Source organism: Denticeps clupeoides, chromosome 11, assembly GCF_900700375.1.
Source record: "Denticeps clupeoides chromosome 11, fDenClu1.1, whole genome shotgun sequence".
Lineage (NCBI taxonomy): Eukaryota > Metazoa > Chordata > Actinopteri > Clupeiformes > Denticipitidae > Denticeps > Denticeps clupeoides.
Genome location: NC_041717.1, coordinates 2,763,302 through 2,782,920, shown reverse-complemented (window position 1 = coordinate 2,782,920; position 19,619 = coordinate 2,763,302). Strand labels below are relative to the sequence as shown.

The 19,619-nt window shown below is 46.1% G+C and overlaps 1 protein-coding gene across 2 annotated transcripts; it reads left to right on the top strand.

Annotated features, from left to right (window-relative positions):
• Positions 1–1,349: 1,349 nt before the first annotated feature.
• Positions 1,350–17,783, top strand: atosb (atos homolog b). Of its 2 annotated transcripts, none has more exons than XM_028997287.1 (11): positions 1,350–1,720; positions 7,189–7,385; positions 11,047–11,227; positions 11,329–11,468; positions 11,751–13,047; positions 15,258–15,316; positions 15,454–15,553; positions 15,798–15,956; positions 16,358–16,426; positions 16,513–16,712; positions 16,802–17,783. In XM_028997287.1, the coding sequence occupies exons 5-11, from the start codon at positions 11,950–11,952 to the stop codon at positions 16,953–16,955; spliced, it is 1,839 nt and encodes a 612-aa protein (XP_028853120.1). In that variant the 5' UTR covers positions 1,350–1,720; positions 7,189–7,385; positions 11,047–11,227; positions 11,329–11,468; positions 11,751–11,949; the 3' UTR covers positions 16,956–17,783. The 2 variants fall into 2 exon arrangements, with proteins under 2 accessions (XP_028853120.1, XP_028853121.1); XM_028997288.1 differs by lacking the exon at positions 1,350–1,720 and adding an exon at positions 6,995–7,087.
• Positions 17,784–19,619: the final 1,836 nt, after the last annotated feature.

The following is a 19,619-nucleotide window of genomic DNA, read 5'->3' as shown; positions in this document are numbered from 1 at the left end:
TCCCTCTTGTCATATATATATATATTTTTATTTGAACCCTCAGTTTACTGAGATATGTGGTTTGAGTTGCAACCGTGTCATATGGCCATTTATAGCTCTCATACTCCACTATCATGAAAGCACAGTACAGTCAGATTTTTTCACCCTGGGGTGAATGTGCAATGTAAGCGTGAGGTCGTGCATGAGTGGCGTCACAAACTGTTGACCGGAGAGCCACTAGCGACTCTCACTCAAGCAGGGGACAAAACAGCCGAACAATCTTCCTGTTGCAACCGTGTTCTGCAGTAACACTTGTGTAATTTCCCAGGGTATTATGTACACGCTGCAGTGCATAACCACAAATGCACGAAGTTGTGTGTATTTTTAAAAGCTTTTAAACGTTGACCTTGTAACGTTGTCAGCTTTGCAAATGTGTGAGATGACCTGCTTGAGTGCTTCACTGAAGGAAAGGATGCAAAAGTCTCTCTCTAATCGCTTTCTCAATGGCTTTCTCAGTGTCTGTTGTAAAGCTTTTTTTAACGTTATTGGAGGATTTTTGACAGCAGGGAGCCACAGTTAAGTGGCAAGAGTATTGCAAGGGTCAAGCGTTTTTACCCATGCGGTGCTTTGACATCATCAGGTGAAATTGAATGCTTCAGCAACACTGTAATGCGCCACCAAAACGCGTTGCACAACATTGTCACTATTCAGGGATTTCCTTCTTTTCACAAAACTGCCCCGATGCAGCAGCAGCAGCCCTTTACAACATGGAACAATAACATATGACATGGCCTGACACGAGCCACGTGACCACCACGTCAGGATCCCCAGGAGCACAGCAGGGCAGGGCGCTATCGGACGGCTGCATACTCTTGTGACAGATGGATCTGACTGTATAGATCCATAAACACACAGGCACCCGCGATGTTTTAAATGTTTTGTAAAAAAACACGCTTCCGAGGGTCAGTGGTTGCAGCAAAACACGTACTCCGTGTATACGGAGTACGACATATTTGTCGCATCGCGCATAATGATGTCACAGTAAAAGTTTGTCGTGGAACGGATCTCCTCCTCTTCACCAGTATCAGCCTGTTCCTCTTTCAAGAATAGACTAGGACAAATAGCACGTGTACTGGGCGTGGCCAGGGAAACCTTCTTTAGCTGTGAGCCAACCACCGTTTGAAACGTAGGAATACGTTTTCGTTATTGTAATTTCCTGAAACACAGTCCTAGAGCTGCGACATGATTGGACAGCGGCATCACGGCCAGCCAATCGCATGAATGACACGCCTCGCGGCCGCCCTTAGCCCCGCCTTCCCTATATATTCTCGCAGACCCCGGAAGCGCTGTCGTGTGTTTTTTTTTTCTTTTTTAAAGAGACAGAGTAGTTTCATGGGCGAGGGCTCCAAGGACCGAGGGGAAACGGCGAAGGGGGACAATCGCCTTCACTGTCCGAGAAAAGGGGACGCGATCGAGACACCAACGGGCGTTAAAACTGCACCAGTTGCCCCCCCCCCCCCGCTCGTTCACGTTCGGCGTCTCTCCCCTGCAAACCACAGCAGGAAGTAGGTGCTGTGCTGGCCTAGCTGGAATTTTAACACTGACACTTCAGTTATTACCAGCGGCCAGGCTGTCAGAGCCACAATAAGGACAAAACTATTCCAGACGACGGAATGCAGCTCCTTTAACTCTTTCTCAGCAGACGCGTTGTTTCCGCCTGCGTTTTAAACCCGGACGTTTGGTAAGTGCCGCGATGCTTTTATACGATCAATGCTAAATACTTGCATCCCATCTCAGTGGCAATGATTTGGCGAGTTCGTGGTCCTGAAATGTCCAGGAATCCGCGTCGCAGATGAAAACCGCGTCACTTCAACCTGACATTTCATTGTTCGTGTTGCAGTTATGACAGGTCGACGGGACAACGCGAGAATGGATGTTACTTTGTCTCCCCAACGCGATCTGCCCTCCGCTTTGTCTGTGATGAACACTGTCTAATTTCCTGGAACACCATTGTTGTCTTACACGCATCTCTGTTGCCGTCTTTCTAGCCTTAATAGATCTTGTTTTTTTTTTGTTTCTATTTCGGTTACACGCTTTGATGGCTTTGTGTGAGCAAATCGCGTCTTTATTCTGGGGTTGAGGAAGGGTGTGTGTGTGCGATCGAGAGAGAGGGAATGAGGGGGGATTTTATAAGAACCACACACACTTACACGCGTATGCAAGATTTCTCCTGTGGGGTTTGAGCTGAATACAGGATTTCTTTTGTTGGAAACCCCAAACTGTAATGTCTCATCATAATCTGTGACTTGATGTTTAGATGATGTGTGTGTGTGTGTGTGTGTGTGTGTAGCAGCTGGTAGTTGAATTGCTGAAGTTGGAGTGCAGGATCTCAGAGGTGCTTGACATGCATGCGGAATGCAAAGCATGCCACACTTCCTATTGTCCCCAGAAGCAGCGGGGGGGACTCTATTACAGGCGTGCACCTCCATGCTCAGATCCCCGAAAAGCCCTGATTCCTCCCTGACACAGAAAACGCGGCTTTACCGTCTCCCTCAGAGGTGTATCTCAGACCATGGAAGCACCTGGAAGCTTCCTGCAGAGCCGGAACCAATTGTTAACCGTTTAATAGCTGTAATGTGCCTATTGAAAAAGCCTGGTACGATTGTAATAATAACATATTGTTGTGAGCATTTAATGACACTTGTGGGATCCGTCCCGCTTTCACCCTACGAGAAGCGGGGTAAACAAAAAGCCGGGTCAGAATGGCCCTGGAGTGTTTTGTGACATCAGTAGCCGGCGTGTGTATATCAGGGATGACCGGCCGAACCTCGCTGCCGTCGGCCTGCATGGAATAATGACAATATTGAGCCGTTCCCTCGTCCGTGCCGCCCTTTCCATTCCCCTCCCTTGCTTTCCTCTCTACGGCTCGGCTATATCCTGCCTGTGGCCGAGCGGGGTTGGGGTTTCTCGGGTTTGGCCCGGGCCGCTGCGCGCCTCTCCTAATGAACAGGAGGCGCCCCAACCGCGGTTTCGCAGATCGGGCGGACTGGCAGTTCTCTAAACCGATGGCGTCCAAAGTAAACGTCTCCTTTTATTTTGCAGAGCCGCTTGAATCTGTCGTGAGGCACGTCGGGTGACGTTCTTGCGAAGCCGGTGCTTTTGCAGCGTTTCGGTCGCACGTGTGTCATTTTGACGGATGGCTTAATTACATGTGCGTGTGCGAGGTGTGAGCTTTATTGTCTTTGTGGGAATGCACGTTGCACGTGTCTGTCTGTCTGTGGGTGAGGGCCTCCTCCTGGACCCTTTATTTCTGTTCGGTCTCTCCTGCCGTCCCTCCCTCCCGTCCGGCAGGCTACCTCTTCCCTCTTCCGACCCCTCGGCTCTCCCTTCCGGGCGCGGGATTAACAAGGTGCAGCCACCTCCTCCTCCTCCTCCTCCCACATCAACACACTCTGCACCCTCCCCCTGGGCCTGGATAAGCCTTCAGGATGAGTCCTTGGACTAAGTGTGTGTGTGTGTGTGTGTGTGGATGTGTGTGTTTTGTACATAGATTAGTCGCTGTTGGGTGTAATTGTTCCTGTGTATCGATACAACAAAATCTTTGGCGTGGTTCTGGTCGCCCCGGAGCCCAGTCTTTACGCAGCCTATAGCTCTCATAAATTCTCCTTCCCGAGTCTTTTATGAGGGCGCAGGGAGTGCACAACAGATGTGCGACTCGCACGCGCGCTCATACTAACAGCACTGTGGTGGCACGATGTGGGCCGAGCGTCGGAGATTACGGACGTCGGATCCCCGCAGGTTTCCTTTCAATCTGACACTGACGAATGCGCATGTGTCTGGGCTTGCCCTTGAAAGTTGCGCTGAAAAAATACTGCACGTATGGAAAAACCGGGATTACTGCATTACCAACCAGGAACCTCGATGTGGTTTCCAGAAATTTCTTGGACGTGATTTAGATATTCATTTCATGCATGCGTATATATTGGACATTTGATTCATGTATTCACATAACACATAATGCACATTTTACTCATGCGAAAGATTCCATTTGATATACGTGTGTGGTAAAGTAGGCGCTGACTGTACATAAGAAAATGTGTGAAAACAGAAATCACCTGAGCTCGAGTCGCTGTGATAGGGCACACGTTCTTCTAGAACATTCCATTCCTCATCGCTGACGCTCACTGTCATCAGGGCTGCATCCTATGAATGACACAAGAGCACGCTGTGAGGTGGGTTGGATTTCCCTCCCACTGTCCATTCTGTCCACGTTTCTGTCCGTCACTGAAGAAAGGTAATGAATGGATGGGACAGTCTGTAAGCAGAAACAAAGAGACGAGGGATTGGATCTGGTAAGAGGTCAGAGGTCAGAGAACCGGTGGATTGAATCTGTTGCTGCTGGTGTAAGTGGCCCGCTTGGAATAGTTTCACACAAGCAAATGTGCTTTCAACTTTCACTTGCGAATTATTCACAGATATATGGGGTGGTAGTGGCCTAGTGGGTTAGACACCAGAAGACCCAGGTTCAAATCCCACTTACTACCATAGGGTCCCTGAGCAAGACACTTAACCCTAAGTTGCTCCAGGGGGGGACTGTCCCTGTAACTACTGATTAAATACTGAAGTCCCTGGATAAGGGCGTCTGATAAATGCTGTAAATGTAAATGTCACTATTACGCACTCACTCGTGTGCAATTGGTCCTAAATTTGCAGTACAATGTCATTTTCACGATCTATGAACACATTCAGTAATATTCCTCCACTATGTCAGTAAATTACATGTTGATTTCAGGTTCCAGTGAGTTGGAGTCAAAGTGAAATTCAGATTCTACAAGGAAGTCGAATCGGAACAGAACCCTTTTGCCCGGCTTGAACACTAACACGTCAGGCGGGTATTTTTCACAGTGAACCCATTATCGTACTACGCAACACTACACAACTACACGTGTTCACACAGTCAGTGCTGTGGTGGATCGCCTGTCATAATGCACACTGGCACCGAGTTCGAATTGGACCCCAACTTGTTTACTCGTATACCTGTGAAGCCAGAACAAGACCGATCACGGCAGAATTCTTCCTCACCACGAAAAGCCCCCCTGGCAAGCAAGACTTGTTGAAATTCTTTTGGTGAAATGGCTGCCTTGGCCGCAGCCTGTTTTATTTTTTCCGTCGTGCGACGGAGCCCGGCGAGCAAGCCTGAATTCCGTTTGACTAGACGTGCTGTTTGGGTTCCGAGTGAAAAAGCGGGTTTTCCGGCGAGCGTGTTTCTGGCCAGCACGCTTTCCACCAAGTTGCCGGAGTGTGTTTGTAAAGCCACGCCCCCCCATATTCCCATGTAGGGGAGGACTGCGGGCAGCCTTAAAGGGGGAAAATGGGTCTGGGCTGTGGAGAGGAATGTTTTCAATAGAGCTCTGGCACCAACAAGTGACACAGCGTTCGTGCTTCTGTTTGTGAACGACCAAACTGCCATTTCAGTTCATAAAGTGCATAAAATATCGAAACGCCCATATCTAGGGGTGTGTGTATAAAACTGAATAAAAAAGGTACGTTTGCTTACACACATGTAAAAACTTTTCCCAGCATGTTCTTTTCCTGACAAGTTGGGCCTTATCAGGGCTCTTAGTTTTGTAAACTCAGAATTTATAGAAACCGAAGGAGAATTGCTGGTGTCTCTTTGGATAAAAGCGTCTGCGCAGTAAAGTAAAGTAAAAGCTAGTTAGCTGTATCTGGCAACAAACTAGCAGCACCAAACGGACTTTGTTTCTGGTCGTGTCCCGTATTCTGTCCCATTACGGCTGTAACGGACCCCCTCCTCGCCTTCTCGGCAGTGGCCTAAAACCGGTAACCGGTAACTGACACCTTCGTGGCTAAATAAACATCGTATGCGTACGGCAGAGGGTCCCGGGCACCTCTGGCCCTCTTGTCAGTGGTTAGAATTTTTCCGATTTCAGTAGTCAGTTCTCGTGCTGAACTCGGGTCCAGTGTCACCGGGCTCGGACTGTCCCTGGACCGTGTCAGATACGCGTATCGGTCACTACAGCCGTCTCTTAGTTACAGTTGACATGACGGCATTTGCGTCCTGCTTCAGGATCCGGTTCTTCAGAGACGCCTCTTGCGTCTCCGAGTGTGTTTTTGTGTGTTTCAAAAGTTCCAAAGTTGTAGTCAGAAACTGAAATAGCTCTGGTGGACTGGCACCCAGTTCCACACACACACACACACACACACACACACACATTGTGCATAGCTCCACCCAGCTGTTTACTGCGCTTCTGCTCCTGTGCTGATAACGCTGCACTTACGCCGCACTCAGCTGATCGGCTCACCGCAAACAGCAGTGTATAGGCGTGATCTGGGGTGTGTGTGTGTGTGTGTGTTTGGAATAGTTTGTGAAGCTGATTTTTGTCAGGAAAGGGGGATTGATGGCGGAATAGAAAGCTGGTGGTTTTTATTTGCGTCTCCTAGGCAACAGGCAGCCTGTTGTGGAATTCTGGCCTGTGCTCCTCCTGTTTTGCCTTCCAATTTGAACTTCATGAACAAACACATTTATAGCCCCACACACACACACACACACACACAGTCACAGGACAGCAGATCTTACTCCCGGTGCTCCTCTCACAGCTTCTGCTCAGCAGGCCCGAGCAGGTGGGCGGAGCTTCAACTTTCTCTTGCAGGGGCAGGCCGACGGAGGATGGCCCTGGTGTCTGACCCCCCCGTCCAATCAGGATCACGGGATCTCCAGCTCTTCGCGTTTTCCCCGCCCTAACCCCCCCCTCGTCCTCTCTATATGCGTTCAGTGCTGACTGAGCAACTGAACACGGCTGAATGTATCAGCTGGGAGGAAATGAGCTGAAAAGCCCGAGAGAGAGAGAGAGAGAGAGAGAGAGAGAGGGAGCACAGAGGGTGGGAGAGGGGGTGAGAAGAAGGCAGCGTGAACTGCTTTCATTGTATTCAAGTTCTTTAAGGCGGGGAGGGGGGGGTTGAGTGAGGGTAAGGGGCCGAATGAAGTATGATGGTTGGGTGGGGGGTCTGGGAACTGTGTGTGTGGGGAGAGTGTCAGAGTGTGTATGTCTTTGCCAAAGTGGGAGCGAGAGAGAGCGGATGATTGAGGGTGAGCGGGGCGTTGGGCATAAACAGGCCGATCGGCCGCGGCACGGCGAACCCGTCTGAGCGGGAGCCTTTTTATAAACTCCGGACTGTGTCTCTCTTCAGAACGCGCTCCGAGGGGGAGGAAGCGGCGAGAGCGAGAGAGCGTGCAAGAGAGCAGCGCGAAGGAGCAACCTGCCGAACGCAACCGGCTGCAAGACTCCGCGACACGATCACCGCCCCAAAACCCAAAATACCGCTGCACCCAGGGCCAAGCAGAGGGACGCCGGGGCCAGCAAGGTGTTTGGGGGCCTTCGGAGAGGGTGAGTGTGCACGTACGCGGTAAAGTCCCCTTTATGCGGGAGACGGGCAGCGATCAGCTGGAGCCAGAACCCTGATAACCGGAGTGCGACCGCGTGAACCCCGACGAGCCGGGCGCGGCAGCACAGGAAGTTCTTGGCAGAAGTTCCCCCCCGACTGCATGTCACGCTTTTGCATCAGACGGCCAGATCCGATCACTGGAGGCTGCAGGCTGCGGGGTCGGGTGGGGTTTTTTTTTTTGGTCCGTGTGTGTGTAATGTGATTAACCTCTCCCGATTCGCTTTTCCAGGAGAGTGCGGGATGTCTGGTCATCACTGTAATCACTTCATTTATTTCATTTTGAGCTCTTCAACATATTTTTGGTTCACTGCAGTAGGGGTGTCTTTCAGGTGATCAACAGTCTGCTTGAATTTAAATGCAGTTTTCGTCTCTTGCTCCAGTTTTGTTCTTTGTCTTTTTTTCTGTTTTGAACTTTTACCTACAACCTGCGTATGAGTTCATTGTGAATTTTTGATCTGTAGAGAGTACGAATGTAGAGAGCATGAATGGCCATAATGCTGAGGTACATCCCATTGGTCAACTTTTACACAAGTTTTACTGCTTCCGCTTGGTCCAGTCCACGACCATGTGCTAGTTTGATCCCATGACTCCTCTGTTGTTAGTGTTAAAACAGATGGGGGAACTATTCTTACAGCTTGGTGCTGGCCTCGGGGTCAGCTGTGAACTCAGAGTGAACTCTGATCTCGCAGGTGATCTCTCAGGTTGCCACAGGGTTGTAGTTACACCCAGTTGTGTGTGTGTGTGTGTGTGTGTGTGTGTGTGTGGAAGAGTAAAAAAAAAAAAAAAGTCCTTAAGACTGATTCACTTTTTTATAGTTTATAGAAAGTTTTTTTTTAATATGATTTAGTTTATGACTAAAATGCTGACATCCTGTAATTGAATTGGATCAGAGTCACATTGCACATGTTTGATAAATGATTTTTTAAATTTTTTTATTGCTACCTCATATGCGACTTCAGTACAGCGTACACTGCTCTTCTCATCATAACAAATGGCTGGAGGGTTTTTTGGTCTTCTGTCTTCTCAGTGCTTCAGGCAGAGGTGAACCCTTCCTGGTATTCTCCAGAGGACCTCTAACCCTCATGACGGTCCAGGGACGAGCACATGAAAATGAATGAGCCCCTCTGACCTAAGTTCCACGTATGAGTACGGGGGGGGGGTGCCGCAGGCATCGCTGAACCAAAACAGAAGTCACCGGACGCACCGGATTTGTTGGTCTGACAAAGAGAATTATTCAATAAAGCTGCCGAAAACACATCCGCGCGTTTTAATTGCGCAGTGGTAGTAGTGATGTCAGCTGACGGCGCCATGAACAAATTTTATTAAGTGGACAGGAACTGGACGTTTACAGAAGAGGACAGAGACGACAGGCTCTTGCACTCAGCAGTGGATTTGATTACCTGGGAAACGTATGTGTCTGTGTGCACGTTCCCATGCATTTTTTAAACAATTACATATCTGGCCTTCGTGCTGATATGATCATACCCCAGGGAGTTTTGTCCAGCATGAGCTCATCTTGCTCCTTGAATACAGAGCTTAGTGCCATTTATTAACATTGTGACAATGTTCTCAGGAACAGACCCAGTTTGGAGGTGAAAACCTTGCCGAGTAGAAACTAATCAAGCAGCCCACAGCTTAAATGATCTCAGGCTCACCAGTGAGATGATCCCCTTCACGCTATATTAGCTGTTTAGGCCATCGGAGACTAAAAATAGCCCCTCCCTTTCCCCACCCCCCCAGCTTGGAGGTAAATGCACCAGAGACCCTATCTGCCAACTATTTCTGGGGGCTCGAGGGCCGGCCCGTCTCGTGTGTGTTGTTTGCATCTGTGTGTGCATGTCTCAGTGTGCTGCTCTTTGTTTGTCACGTCAGTCACTTTGCTTTGTTGGAGGATGTGTGAGTTCCTGCGAGCTGTAAAAATAATGCCGTGTTGTGTAGGGGTCAACAGTTCAGGAAGTGACAGAATCTGTGACTGCGCAACCTGTTATTGCATAAATCTCTATACAATTCTGTAAAATTCAATAGTGGTGACACAGAGCCGGTCTTTGAAATGTTGACTTCAATCCAGAGTACAGTGTTTTATAGTAGATCTGTAGGACCTGCTCTCTACTAGTAGTTTTTATTGTGGCCATTTCATTTACCATCTTTGTGCATTGCTGGAAAAAAGGAGATAAAATAAAAATGTCAGGTTTGGTTTTCAAGATGGACGTGCGTGCGTGCATGAGCATGTTGCACAGCAATTTGGATGTTTTATTATGTGTTTTGAATGGTATGTCAAAAAATGACAAGGCAGTAGTGTGAAATGACATTTACTTTTAGGGCAGTTTGTTATAGAGGAACTTTGAGGAACTTCAAAGTTGGTCAGCACATAAACCACTTACAGCACCACGGCACAACACCACCATCTCACATAATTCACTCGTCATTCTCCTTTCTGAAATCAACGGTTTCTGATTTCAGTGATTCATGGTAGGCATCACAGTTGCACATTTCAAGAGAATATGGTCAGGACCTGAATCAATAGGCAATTAGAACTTGATCGGTGCAAGAATGCCGCAGCCATACAGATGCCCTCTTCGGCGTGTGATTCCCACTGATGTTGTACGTTCAGGTGAGCTAGGTTTAGCAGATCTTCGTTAGTCTTCTTTTTGTGTGCAAACATGTAATGACTTGAAGGGAGAAACTTATTTGTGGGTCGCATTTTGCTGGTGCAGTTTACATCCACTTGTCCGTTTAGGGGAAAGGGTCACAGGACTCCAGTGGAAAATGATTGATCACCTTCATGTTGAAACGTTTCTAGTACTGCGCTGTATTCCAGATTGAAAAGTTTATCATATTACTGAAAGGGAAAGTGAAGTGATTGTCATTGTGAAACACAGCAGCACAGCACACGGTGACACAGCGAAACGTGTCCTCTGCTTTTAACCTTCACCCTTGGTGAGCAGTGGGCAGCCATGACAGGCGCCCGGGGAGCAGTGTGTGGGGACGGTGCTTTGCTCAGTGGCACCCTGGCGGATCGGGATTCGAACCGGCAACCTTCTGATTACGCTTCCTTAACCGCTAGGCCACCACTGCCACTACTGAAGTGGTAGATTAGTATCAAAGTATGTAAATGTTAGGATCCGGTCCGGAAGGGGCTACTGGATCGTTCATTACCTGATTTTTTACTTGTGATTTGTTACATATGTATTTTCATATTCAACACTGTTATGAAATGGACAAAAAATAATTTAGTAAAACATGAAAGAGGCACTGAGGTTATTTTAGCTAAGAAACTCTTTTTTTTATGTCAAAGTTAGCTAAAGGACTCACTAAAAGAAGATTTTCAGCTTCTACATGTGAAAACGCATGATCTCGCTTTTATGGAATTTACATTTCAAATCTGACCTTCTCTGATCTGTATCCATTAAAAAACGTCTCTGCTACTACTACTCTTTTGTCAATGAACTTTGCTTTGGCATGGACTTTGATGTCTGTGCCAAGTTCAGAATATCACAAAGAGATTGATGTTTCATTCAGGAGAGTTAAACTGATCTCGAACTGCTCTTCGATGCTTCTCTGTGATGGTTGCTGTAGGAAGTTGTCTCTATGTTCTTCCTGCAGTTCTCTCTCATTGGAATGCCGGAGTCACAATGCAGTCAGTGAGGTGCGCACCACGACCAAGTGCCCAGGAGGGGCGTGTCAGGCCACTGGCCTCATACAAGAGGAGCTTTAGGAGAGAGACTTCATTTTCCCCAGCGCTTCCCCCACGAGCTCTGCCACCCCATTGACACTCCGCCCTAGGGTGAGTATTCAAATGGTTCAGCATCTTCGTACGTTCACTTTTAATTGAAGTTATCTGAAATGTTTTAACCTTCAAATTGGCCATGCATATTCCTTTGTTAGTCTGCCTGTCCGGGAATGCTGGTTTTGGTTTTCGGGGGGCTGCCTGGGGGATGGACAAACACAGAGGTTAGGGCGAGGGGGTCAGGACTGCACTGCCCCAGCGTGGATGTGCAGAGTCAAACTCGACACTCGGCTGAAAGGTGAGTCTGTACTGCTGACTGGCTGTAGCTCATCTGCTGTTGCCCATTACCCTGTTCAGTACAACTTTATTTTTCATGGGAAATTCATCTAATCCCAAGCAGGGATGTACTTTGGGGGTCCCAAGTGAAATGGACTTGCTGGGCCTTTTATAGTTGGTACAGTCACACAGGGAGATCGTGGCAACAGTTGAGCGATGCTATACGAAGCGAAGCATTTGAAGGAAATATCTCACCGTTAATTTGTTTTGTACATTGTGCTAAAACCTCTTTGCCTTGTCCTAGGTGCAGAGCTGCCTGGCACTGTTTAAGACTGTGTGTGCTTACCCTTCAGGAGTGTCTCTAAGGTTCCTCTATTTGAAATAGGGGTTCACATTGGCTCCGTAGGCTTTTTGCACTTTTCAAGAACTTTTGTTGCATTTTTTTTTTCTGTACCTGCTGCACAACATTGATTTGAACAATCAGTTGTTAGAGCTGAACGAAAATGCGTCACATCCATGTCGAGCTGGCCCGGAAGGAGCCATCTGTTCAGCTCCCGGCACAGGAAGGGGACCTGCCACCAACGAGCACCCCATCTGATGTTCCAGAGTCTGGAGTGCACAGGGGAGTCCCGAGACCCTTTGGGGAAGAGGAGATTAGGTTGCAGAAAGTCTATCAGCTGTCTATCTTCTCTCAGCGAGGGGGGTTCTCTGAGCCTTCAGAGTGTCAGCGTCTGGCCAAAGTGGCCATGAAGAGGAGTCTGGATGATCCATTGAGCCCCGTCGCCCAGAAACGGCTTCACGAGTCTGAGGAAGAGAAGGATGAAGAGCTGGAAGGGGAGCTCCTTTGCATCCCCGGGTCTGAACCCCTCTACTCTGTGCTGAATTTGAAAGACCCTGAAAACTCAGCAGCCAAGACGCCGCCGCAGCCTCCCCTGTCCCCAACCCACAGCCCTGTCCCAGCCCGTCGACCAGCTCAGCACAACCACGATCGGCCGGTCCCCGATGCCTGGGCCCCCCTCTCCCCAAAATCCCCGCCAATGGTAGACCTTCAGTTACTACACCCACACCGAGCTTGTGATGCCGGTCCTCTCTTGACAATGCCTAGTGTTGAGCCTCCACCAGCAGGCGATGTCCCTGTCTGCTCCGTGCAGGAGCTGCATTCCGAGGGCTTCAGCAATGGGATGGCCGTGGGCCACGGGACCTCTTGGACTACAGGGAGCCCAAGTTTGTACTATCTCTCTGACCCCAAGGACCCCGTGGCAGCTATGGAATGGGTCACAAATCTAGAATCTTCCCCGCCGGAGCGCAAGTCCCCCCATCCACCTCCCAACTATGGCATTCCCTCCTCTGAGAAATCCCCTGTTGACCCCCACGTCCCAGTCCTTGGGTCCGCCTCAGGACACTGTCCCACCAAGAAGAGACTCTTGTCATCCAGTGACACTGGGGACTCATGTTCTGAGGACGAGGGTCCTTCTACCTCCAAGAAGAGCAGACTGGCTTTGCTAGCACCCGGTCTGGGCTTGGCGTCTTGCCGTAGCACCGATGCCAAGGCCGCACCCTTCTGGAACCACCTGTTGCCCTCAGCACGAGAACAGAACAAGGTAAGCAGTGTATGTTGTATATAAAAACTTAAGGGAACAAAGGTAATATTGCACAGAACACGCAGGTTCCATATGCAGCAACAAACTATGGCCACTATCTTCAAACTGGTGCTAAGTGTAGCACTACATGAGTAAGGTCAAAGGTATACATAGGATTTATATAAAGAAATGGATAATACAAGTAATAAACTTGATCTTTAATTCTCTTTTGTTCATTAATTATTGTGTCCTATTTATGCCTGTGAGTTTAAATAACCCAGTGTAAGGAAGTAGTGCGAGAGCTGTCAATATTTGGGCTCCTCCCATTTTAACTTCTGTATATTAAAGCTCACCTTCTGGGTGACAGAAATAATAACGCACCTACAAAATGGATAGTTGCTTTCTCTTCAAGATACATTTACATTTACATTTACGGCATTTGGCAGACGCCCTTATCCAGAGCAACTTACAAAGATACAGTTAACTACCAACTAATTAGCTGAGTAATTTACTATCAGTAGTTACTGGGACGGTCCCTCTGGAGAGACTCGGAACTCTGGTTCTAATCCAGTAGGCTACTACCAGCCCCTTATAGTGCTGTGCTTTGCACCAGTTTGAAAATGGCGAACCTTTCTGGGTTCTGCTTTCTGTCAGTTTGTCCCAAGAGTTCTTCATCAGGCTATGAGTATGATTAGTAATACTGTAGGTCTGAGATGTACGTTAGTGGAGAATGGAGTGAAAGGGACCGCAGGAGAGAGAGAGACTGAATTTGTATGTGTGCTCTCTCTTTTTACTCCTGCGCTGGAATGAGCAGAGCGGGTCTAGAATAAAGCCCATAGAGAACGCCATTGTTCAACTAGGTGTGCTTTTGCATCACCTCACAAAAAACTCAGCAGGACTTTCTGGGTCAATGCTGGAATATATCATTTTCTGTTCCAGAAAGGCTTTTTCTGTTGGTGTGGCATGGGGGGTATGCCCTGGGACACAAAGAGGCTTGTATGTCTCTGTCCATACATAATGAGCATTTTAACATTTAGCTTGGTACATGTGTGCTAGAGAGACAGCGACCGATGGGTAAGAGGAAAGGGAACAGACAGTACAGACTCAGAGGAGACAGACGGACAGAATGCAAGAAAGCGAGGTAATAAGAGAGTGAGTCGGAGACCAGGAAGTTGACGGGGAACGTGGGCATGGCAGAGGGAGAGAGGAGGGAGAGAAAAAGCTGACAGGCAGCTGGTCAGGGTGGCCATGGGCAGCCGGGACTACAGCTGTGTTTGTGACCCTGGACCCAGAACTCCTCTGTTTGTGAGTACTGCACATTTAATCCCGTAGTTTAAGGCAGTTGGCGGGTCTTGGCCCTCCCCACAATTTGGTGTGAGGTGGTACTACTGGTGAGCATCTCGAAGTTGAATTGTGCACTTGTAAGCAGTACTGTCACACATCTTTGTCAAAATTATGACAAGTACAAAGGAAAAGCGATGTCCAAAACTGTTGTTTTTTTATAATTAATGTAAAACATACACAGAAAAAAATCATAAGTGGGATATTGTATCATCTTTCTAGATATCAATAATGTTTCTGTAAACATATTTCTACTATTTTTATGGTGTTTTATAATTTTATACTGTACCGGCCAAAAGTTTGGACACACCTTCTCATTCAACGTGTTTTCTTTATTTTCATGACCATTTACGTTGGTAGATTCTCACTGAAGGCATCAAAACTATGAATGAACACACGTGGAGTTATGTACTTAACACAAAAAGGTGAAATAACTGAAAACATGTTTTATATTCTAGTTTCTTTGCTCTGATTACTGCTTTGCACACTCTTGGCGTTCTCTCGATGAGCTTCGTCACCTGAAATGCTTCTCCAACAGTCTTGAAGGAGTTCCCAGAGGTGTTTAGTACTTGTTGGTCCAGCTCACCCCAAACCATCTTGATTGGGTTCAGGTCCGGTGACTGTGGAGGTCAGGTCTCCACTTTTTGTTAAGTACATAACTCCACATGTGTTCATTCATAGTTTTGATGCCTTCAGTGAGAATCTACCAACGTAAATGGTCATGAAAAAAAAAAAAAAACATTGAATGAGAAGGTGTGTCCAAACTTTTGGCCTGTACTGTACATAATACACTACATTTGACTATTGATAATATTAAAAAAAAAAATTTTAATCTAGTGTAATGAAAATACTGTAATATTATGTATTTAACTGTAAAACATTTTTTACAGGGTGGAGCAGACTGTACGCGATCTGGAAGAAGACTTAAAAGTGGGATCAGGCTCAAATCGTGAGTTTTTCTTTTCCTGATTCTGAAAGTATTGATACTTCATTTAATTTATCAGTCATTACAGATTATTTCTGCTGAGACTCTTAAATCTGGCTGCTGTAATGCATGTGCATTAAGCTGATTGCTTCCCCCTTCAGTCGTCAGCTTCGCAGTGGACGACGGACTGATACCTGCCAGTCAACTCGGACAGGCTGGCCTTCTGCCTCTGTCAGTCACTCTCTCCTTGGGAACTTTGAGGTATAATACACACACACGCGCACACACACACACACACACACACACACACACACACACACACACACAGTTAGACTTGAACCTTGTTCAAATATTCAAATACAGAATCATTTGAATGTCATTCATCATTCATTAATCCAATTTGAACAGTACTTGTTTATCTTGCTGTACCAGGGTTTTACATTTAATGTATTTCATTTTTATCATTAAAAGAATAAATCTGTTCTTTTTCTGTTTGTCTGATCAGGAGTCCATTCTGAAGGGTCGTTTCTCTCCGTCGGGCAGGATCGATGGCTTCACTGCTGAGATTGGTGCCAGTGGGTCCTACTGCCCACAACACGCCACCCTGCCTGTTCAAGTCACCTACTACGATATCTCAGAGCACAGCGCACCATCACCTTTCTTGGTATTATCTTACATTATGTGTTAATTGAACAATTGTGTGTCTGTTTGCTCACATGAACATGAAGGCATGATTTATTTTGAGCCATACTTTGAACAAGCCATCCTTGAAGGCTGAGTAATGAGTATTGGAAAATGAGTTGTACATATCAGGAGGGCAACAGAGGTGACTACAAATGCTATTTTCCCCCCATTATATGGCAAGGCTTTTGTCTGCATTGACGAAAATAGAGGGACATCCATAAATTAATTAGTCTCCTATCAAATACTTTGTTTTGGCTTTTAATGTTTCTGGATTGGCAATAACCTCACAAAAAATATGCGGCACAGCATTGACTGAATAATTTGTGTGTAATACACACGATGCTTGCCGTTGATCTGCCTTTTTTTTTTTTTTTTCCACAGGGTGTGATCTCTCTGGAGCCACTGGGAAAGAAAGGATACAGTGTACCCAAAGCAGGGACCATTCAAGTGGTGAGTGACTAGTGATGATCACTAGTGATGATTAAGGCACACTTGTCAGTGCAACAGAATGCAAAATGCATCTTGTCTCTCCCTAGACCTTATTCAACCCCAACAAAACTGTGGTGAAAATGTTCCTGGTGACGTTTAACTTTGGGGACATGCCTGTCAACCACATGACCTTCTTGCGTCAGCGCATTTTCCTGGTACCGTTAGAGGAAGGAGAGGGATCAGGAGAGATGCCAGAGGGCGGGAATGTGGACAGGAAGAAAACTCTCTGCTACTTGATACACCTCAGGTGATTTACACCCTACCCGGTACCAGAAAATACAATTCACTGATTGTGGGGAAAATGTATTAATATCTTTATTCTGCCTTTCTCTTAAGATTCCAGAGTTCCAAATCTGGAAAAATCTACTTGCACAATGATATCCGGCTGCTATTCTCCCGAAAATCCATTGAGGTGGACACTGGGATCCATTATGAGCTGAAATCTTTCACCGAGGTGCCAAGAAACCCCAAGTACTCACCACGAGTGTGACCCAGAAGCAGCGCTGGCCACGAAAGTGGACAGCATACATAAAGACTGCTTAGGACAATGAGGATGGGACGAGAACCAAGTAAACTTGAAAGACTGAATCCACATAGGAACACACACACACACACACAGAAATGAATAGAAACGCACACCAATACTCATAACGCACTCGCTCATGGAAAGACTCTTTGAGTTCAGTGTTATTGTGCATGCCTTGTGACTAAACCAAGTTTTCCTCTAGTGCCGTTTTACAAGCATTGCCCTCCAGTCTGTGTGCACTTGCTTTGCCAGATCTTGTGGTTTTGGTTATATTGGAACCTCTAACTAGGCCATTAATGATGCTGTCGCAGAGGACTCACCGCTGCACTCCAGATTTTTATTTTTCAGCGGGTCGTGTCATTAGCGCTGTGGCATCCGTGATCAGCTTCCACTGACCGACTAAATTTACACCTGACACACTCACTCACAGAGCACCACCCTGACTGTAAAGTGCGTGCATCCTCCAGGCCAGAGAAATGGGAAACTGGGATGCCAGCGGTAGTCCCATCTCCGCCAGTGTAGACAGACTGAAGGACTGTGTGCTCTCAGTTTAATTATATTCTTAACAGTCCAATGTGGGAGCATAAAACAAGCTGTAGTAATTTATTTTATGTTTGCAGATGTCTTAAAAAGCAATATACTGCACAATAGAAGGCGTGATTTCTTTTTATTTTTTCAAGGTCTGGGTGGCCGCTCTCTAGGCTGATGGGGCTAAAGGTTGTGTGCAGTGTGTGATCATAGAGAGGATGTGCAAGGGAAGGATAGATGGATGGAACTGGGTGGGGTGGGATGTTATTTAAATGGAAAAAAGCTGTATATGTATATTTAAAAAAAGAAATAAACTCTGTTACTTGCAAACAATAGTCTTGTAGGTGTGTGTACTTCTCTGTGTATCAAATTTCCCATTTTTAGCAACTAAGGTTCCTTTGCATAATAGACATTTTATAGAACATTTTAGCTCTTTTTCTAAACGCTGAAAAAGTATGTGTTACAGTGGAAAGAAAAATGTGTGATGATTGAACAGAAAGCCTTTAACACAGTGGGCCCTGTCTGAACACTCTCATGCATTATGCAGCACATGCAGAGGAGTTTGTGTGTTCTGGGCCAAAGACTGCCCAAATAATGTAGCTGACAATAAACTTTAGAACTGGTTGCAAGGAGGGTGGTGAATGTCCCCTGGCAAATGCTTTTCTGTTGTTTCCGTAAGAGGAACGAGGGGGTAGGAGACCAAAAGCAAAGAAAGCAAGAGGTCCTCTCGACACAGGGAGGCATGAATAATTTATGATGCACTAAGCAAATACAGATATGGGCACACATGCCAAAATACATCCTGAAATCTCTGCAGCCAACAGCAGCACTTACTCGTTTGAATAAAATCATGTACAAGATGTACAAGAATACATTTCATACAGTTCATTTCATACAGTTCATTAGGAAAATGAATAAAAGGACTATTTAAATACAATGTGCTGAAATAGCCACTTAGCTATGCTAAACATAACCTGCATAATTAAATGGGTCATAAAACAGTAAAAAACAATATGAAATAGACCAGGGGTCTTGAAATTAGCCTCTAGTAACACTTTTTATTCCTAATATTACTATTAGCAGTAATACTGTATGTATGCTGTTGAAATAGGAAATAAAACTTACCAATAATAATGATCTGTTCAGCTTTGCATAATTTATTTATACTTTCTTATTAGTAGCAGTAGTAGTTGTTTATTTCATTTAATTACCAGAATAAAGTTAGATTTCATCCTATTTCTGGTTGGTGTGCTGATTTATATATTTTTTATTCAAGACTGTTCTGTTCTTTTTCATCGTACAAATACATTAAGTGCCTTACAAACGCTTACCATGATGACAGAGTAATGCTCACATTCTGTTTTATATAGATCAGTTAAAGTGTCCAAGTTCAAACATGACTCACCGTTGAAAGAAGCCTCATCGTACTGTTATGTCCCTGGGTGCTTAGCACCATTGGAGTGTGTTAGATCCCTCTGCTTGTGTGTGTATTGTTCTGTGTATGTGTGTTTTTCTTTTAGGTCTGAAGGGAGGAGGTGCTTCATGATTGCTGGCTCCTCCGCAGTCCCGTGGCCCGTCTGAGGCCTGAGGCCGGAAGATGGTGGCCTAGTGCGCATGGAGGAGTTTGGAGTGGTGTTATCTTATAGGGAGCTGGAGTTCCCACTAGACGGGAACGTGACTGTACACAACCTCCTTCCATGTTGTGGTGACTGGCGTGTAAGTGCAGGTGCCGTGTACTGACTGTTTGTTACACACAAGTAGGTGAGAATTTCACTCTTTAATTTAAGCGTTAATTTTGTAATTGATTAATTTAAGCAGTGTTACTGTAAACACTAATATGAGAGATCAGAGGTCAATATATGCTTTAAAAAGGACATGGCAAATTCATTTTCTGGCAATATGGCATTTTTAATCATAATAATAACATCAGTAATTATTAATTCAGACATTAAAAGTCAGGTAAGAGACAGGGAAGTTACATTTAATTCAATGCAAGCCACGTGTACAAGCACATTTCAGTAATATCCCTAATAAATATGTCAGAAAAAGAAAACACTTTTTTTCTGTGTAGTGTTATGATCAGTATCTGATTATTTAATT